Genomic DNA, 5,158 nt, shown 5'->3' on the forward strand with positions numbered 1-5,158 from the left:
AAATTAAGGAAAATTTTAAACCTCATTAAATTTATTTTAAAATTTAACAAGTTTTCACTTTTACTCCTAATAAATATTTTTAAATCTCATTACTGATATTTTTATTCAAAGCATTTAATAAGGAAAAAAATATAAAGAGGAGCATTAAAAATTGACAAGTATTTTATAAATAAGATCAAATTTTTTCTTTCTCTTTACCTTATAAATAGAACCAAAGGAGTATAAGGTATTAGGCAATATTTTGTAATTATTATTCTAACTATACATCTACTTTATTTATTACTTTTTTTTTTTACAAAATGATGCATTAAAACTTCAATTATCATTATTAAGGCAGTTATATAAAGTATTTAATAAAGATATAACTTGAAAAGGAAAAAGAAAAAGAAAAGATGTACAATTTTTTGAGATATTAAGATTTTATTTATTTTTTTTAAAAAACATGAATTATTACCAATACACTAGATTGTGGTGTGGCGGAAGTAAGTTGTTTTGGGGGAAAAAATTCATTAATAATCATCATTTCAATATTACCCCTTATCATTATTTTACTCCTTATAAATATTATTTCTTTTTCCTTGATCCTTTACTTGGAAGAAGTGTTATGTTTAAACTCAACGTTAACATCTTAGTGTCCTTCAATGGATGCATGTCTCTCTTTACTGGAGAAAAGATTTAGGCTAGGGGTAAAATTTTAAAACATAAAATTATAAATTGTATTTAATCAACTTTATTGTTATATATATAATTTTGTCAAAAAAATATATCTTGTAAATATCTTGTAAAAAAATCCTCAAAATTCACAGCTGACGATGGCTCTAGAAAATTTGCATATTCAAGATAACACTCAGTAGCAATGGATACCAAAAATAAGATAATTATTTTAACAAAAGAAAAGAAAATAAACATATACTACAAATTACAGTCCTTAATTTAGAATTGCTGCTCAAGGTTATATATACCATCACAAAAAGAAAAGACAAACCAGGTCCTAATTTTTCTATTTAAGAAATGAAATCCAGTAATCACATAAAACTTCTCTGCAATATCCGATCGAACAAGAAAACTCAAGCAAACAAAGCAGCTTGATTAGAAATGGTGGTGGCTGTGGCAGTAGATCTATTATGATGATGATGACGTGGAATTGCTGGCCTATAACACTATGATCCCTTCTTGACTTCCATTCCCCTTTACCAATTTGCCCTGATAATGCATTACTTCTCCACAATCCTCCATAGCTTCTTCTGCAACACTCCATCTTCTTCATCTTCACTGGATTGTTTTCTTCCTTGACCAGATCCTCCAACCTCCTTACACTCGCCAATGAAGTAAATGATTGTGACTTCCCTTCGTAATGCCTCGAGAGTCCCCTCCTGTAACACAAAGATCCATTCTCTGTGAGCCGGATCACAAACCCAGAAACTTAAACCTGAGAATTTTCAAGTACACAGAGTCAAGATTCGAGCTTGATTATGCTTACTTAATGGGAAGTTGCTGAAACAGAGAGGACATGTCACCCAGAGAGTCATGTGCTACTGCTGCCACCACAAGATTTGATGTTACTTCCTCAGAGGAATCCGATTCCATTGATGACCCACTTGAAAACCCAGAAGATGAAGAAGAGAAAGAATGAACGAGATCATGATCATTCTCACGAGCTTCCACCATGGGATTCTTCAGCTGCTCATCCATCTCTGAGTTCTTGCCTCGAAAACCCTCCATGGGCTTTTATGGTTTGATTCAGAATATGTATGTATATAATATGAACGATTGGCACTGTTTCCCTTGGAGCCAACCAATCACACAAAAAAGGTAAGAGCTTTCAGTGGAACAGAATAAGACAGATAGATACTTGTGGGTTTGAGGTTTTGGAATGCATGGATGGTTTATAAGGAAAGTTTCAGCGTAATCATGGATATTGGATAAGATCGATGATTCGATGTTTTCTTCTTTAATTTCTTTTTTATTCCTTTTTTTAATATTCCACGTGAGCAAAGAAATGATAAAAGATTCGTCTTTATCCGTGTTTTTGATTTTGCAGAAAATGATGGACGTGCATTAATTTAAAGGTTATTGGTCGATGATACATTCAAGTTGGTGTACAAAAAAATTCGTTAAATGCTTTTCGTATTAATTTTTTAAAAATTATTTTAAAATGTGTTAGCCAAAAAGAATTTTACTTTTGAGTGTTAATCATATAAAATTTGATTAGTTTGAATGGAGTTAAACAATTGTTTTGAAGGATAAAGCTTTAAAAATTTTTATTTTTTCTATTCCAAGATTCAAATTTAATCATTTTTTGTCCAAAAAAATTTACTCATTTAAAACAACATTAAATTTTAGTATAAATATTTTTATTGCGAGCATACAGATAACTTTAATTAATTTTTCTCGTTTCCTGTCCCTGAATAAAAGCCCACCATAGCTGTACAAAGTTTGACTCCTTACCATCAGGGTGAATATGGCATTTCAATAATTCATTTTACGGATTTAATCAATTCAATTGCAAATAAGATCATTTTACCTAGAATTAGAATTAGATCGATCGATCAAGAGAGTCGAACCATCTTATTATAAAATCTTAAATTTGAATCTTGAGATATGTAGCCAGTCAACCACACTAAATAATAGAAATGTTAAAAAAAATTTTAAGATATGTATTGAGACTATCATTAATAATAGCAATCTCACATAACAAGATCGTATATTAGGAAAAGTGAATGGTGGTAGACCCCGTAAATGGAAGGGTTTGTCTCTTATAGGTTTGGCCTATGTGGGCTTGGCCCCAAATGCCTAGTAATCATAAAAATAACAATTTCTTCAAGCTTATTTCTTATTGATTAGACTCAAGGCATGACTTATAAGCTCTTTTTATTTTTTTGGAAGTTTTAAAATTTTGATTTTTATTTTATAGAAAAAATAAAAATTTAATTTCCTGTACTTTGCTTAGATTTTGCTATTAGTTCTTGTATTTTTTATGGTATTTTTGGTCCCTATACTTTTGTATGGGTGGGTCACTTCATGAATAAAATATAAGAATCTTGAAAAGTTTTAAAATAATAAAAAATAAAAATACAAAGATCAAAAATACTGAAAAAAGTATAGGAATAAATAGTAAAATACGAGCAAAATATATGAATCTAAAATTATGTTTTTCTTATCTTATAATATTACATGTTCTGTCTTTAAAATATAAATTATAATGTTCAAAAATTAAAAATAAGTAAAAAATTCTAATTTTAAAATATAAACATATATTTTTAAAGCCTAAATTTAATTTAAAAATTTAAAAATATTTTATGTTTTAGGAAAAAAATTAAAAAGTGACTAAACGGACCACTTGAACCTAAATCTGAGCCCATTTTTTTAGGACTAGGCTTAGAAGCCCTGTTATGTTAAAAAATTTCAGTTTTTCAAATTTCAATCTTTATAAAAATGGATCTAAACAGGTAGCTTCTCGCCTTATTCCCAATTTTAGGTGATAATTACAGTTTAAGGTTTTTTAAGATGCCATACATTGCGACAAATAAAATAAAATAAAATAAAATAAGAATTAGAGTCCAGCAGTCTCATTTCCAAGTTGCTTGTAGTTCAGCACATTGAGAGATTTTGTGGGGAGAGCTTTGTGCATATTGCTATACGTGAGTTCCCTGCGTTTAATTTGTACCAAGTTTGCCATCCCTTCGTAAATCAAAAAAATGAAAACAAAACTAATAAAAATAAAATTCAAGATAAAATTAATGCGGAATATAATTTGCCAGGGGCAGAACCGAACCGAGCCACGAGTCGGGCCTCAAGATTCCACCACATCATGCACGTGTAGATGTATAGTGGAGTTACTCGTTAACGTGAGCGGATAATTGCACCTCTTTACTTTAAAAAAAAATTATATGTATATAAATTTTTTAACTTTACACTCTAATTCTTAATATTTTACAGCCTTTAGACTAAATAAAAAAAAATTTAACTTTGAGTCTCTATACTTTATTCATATTTTTTTATTAGTCTTTGTATTTTTTTCGGTGTTCTAAATTTTTTCAAGATCCTTATACTTTATTCATGAAAAGATTTAAAATACTGAAAAACAAATGTATATGGATATAAAATATAAAAAAAAGTGCAATAATCAATTACAAAATGTGAATAACGTGCAGGAATTTAAAATTATTTTTTTATAAAAAATATTTGGTCTTAAAAACTTATTGAATATGTAATATTTTAATGATAAATATAAGATATGAAAAATATATTTTACATAAAAGATCATATCAACTTATTAAATATTTTTTTTAAATAATGATTAATGCACCCATATTATTACAATTTTATTCCTAATGTAATTATATTATTTTTTAAAAAATTTGTTAATTTTTAAATTAAATTATGTTGCACCTCGTCCTGTCGCCGCTACTGTATATAGGTGCAGTCCCCACTTTTTTTTTTTTTTTTTAACTCCACCAAGGAATATAGAGAGAGTGTGTGCGTGTATTCGAAACCTGGGATAAAGGTATGACATGTGCCTCCTTCCACCCTATATTTTCTTGACACTTGACTCCACACTTAAAAAAAAAAAATGCTTGGAACAAATTGTGTATATACAATTATACATATATGTTTATATCTTTTATTAATATATTTATTTATTAAGAAATAACAATACTCTATTAAGATATGTACATTAATAGGAGAGATATTGTCATCATTCCCTTTATCAAGGTTTATTTTAATTTCTTGATAATATTTTTAACAAGACAACTTTAATATATAATATACTCCTTTTCATTTATTAAGATTTTGTCTTATCAGGTGTTTTTCTAATAAAATTTTAATGAGATGTAGTATTTGTTTATGGACAATTAAATAGAAGCGTTATATGCATGTTCATAACTTCTCCCAACTCTTAACATTCACTATGGTATACACCATAACCTCTCCAATTATTGATTTTTAGCGATTTTTTTATGTTTAATATCCAAAAATTCACTGGTACCTTACATTCAAAGGTGACATAGAATATATTTATGTGAATTAATCTTGTAATTTATTCCAATGAAGCTGTTGGATAGAATTACACACCTATAAATAAAAGTCATTTACCACATATTTTACGCATCAAAGTGAATTAGAATCACTTCTCATTTACTTTCCAATTCTTTCT

The 5,158-nt window shown here is 28.1% G+C and overlaps 1 protein-coding gene across 1 annotated transcript; it reads right to left on the bottom strand.

Moving 5' to 3' along the window:
• Positions 1-859: 859 nt before the first annotated feature.
• On the bottom strand, positions 860-1,868 carry LOC129295180 (protein OXIDATIVE STRESS 3-like). The gene is made up of 2 exons (XM_054933657.1): positions 1,481-1,868; positions 860-1,373 (listed from the first exon to the last, which is right to left on the bottom strand). The coding sequence occupies exons 1-2, from the start codon at positions 1,720-1,722 to the stop codon at positions 1,001-1,003; spliced, it is 615 nt and encodes a 204-aa protein (XP_054789632.1). The 5' UTR covers positions 1,723-1,868; the 3' UTR covers positions 860-1,000.
• Between the last annotated feature and the right edge of the window lie 3,290 nt (positions 1,869-5,158).

The sequence above is a fragment of the Prosopis cineraria genome, unplaced genomic scaffold (assembly GCF_029017545.1).
Source record: "Prosopis cineraria cultivar Desert tree isolate PC_DT_omini unplaced genomic scaffold, ASM2901754v1 PC64, whole genome shotgun sequence".
NCBI lineage: Eukaryota > Viridiplantae > Streptophyta > Magnoliopsida > Fabales > Fabaceae > Prosopis > Prosopis cineraria.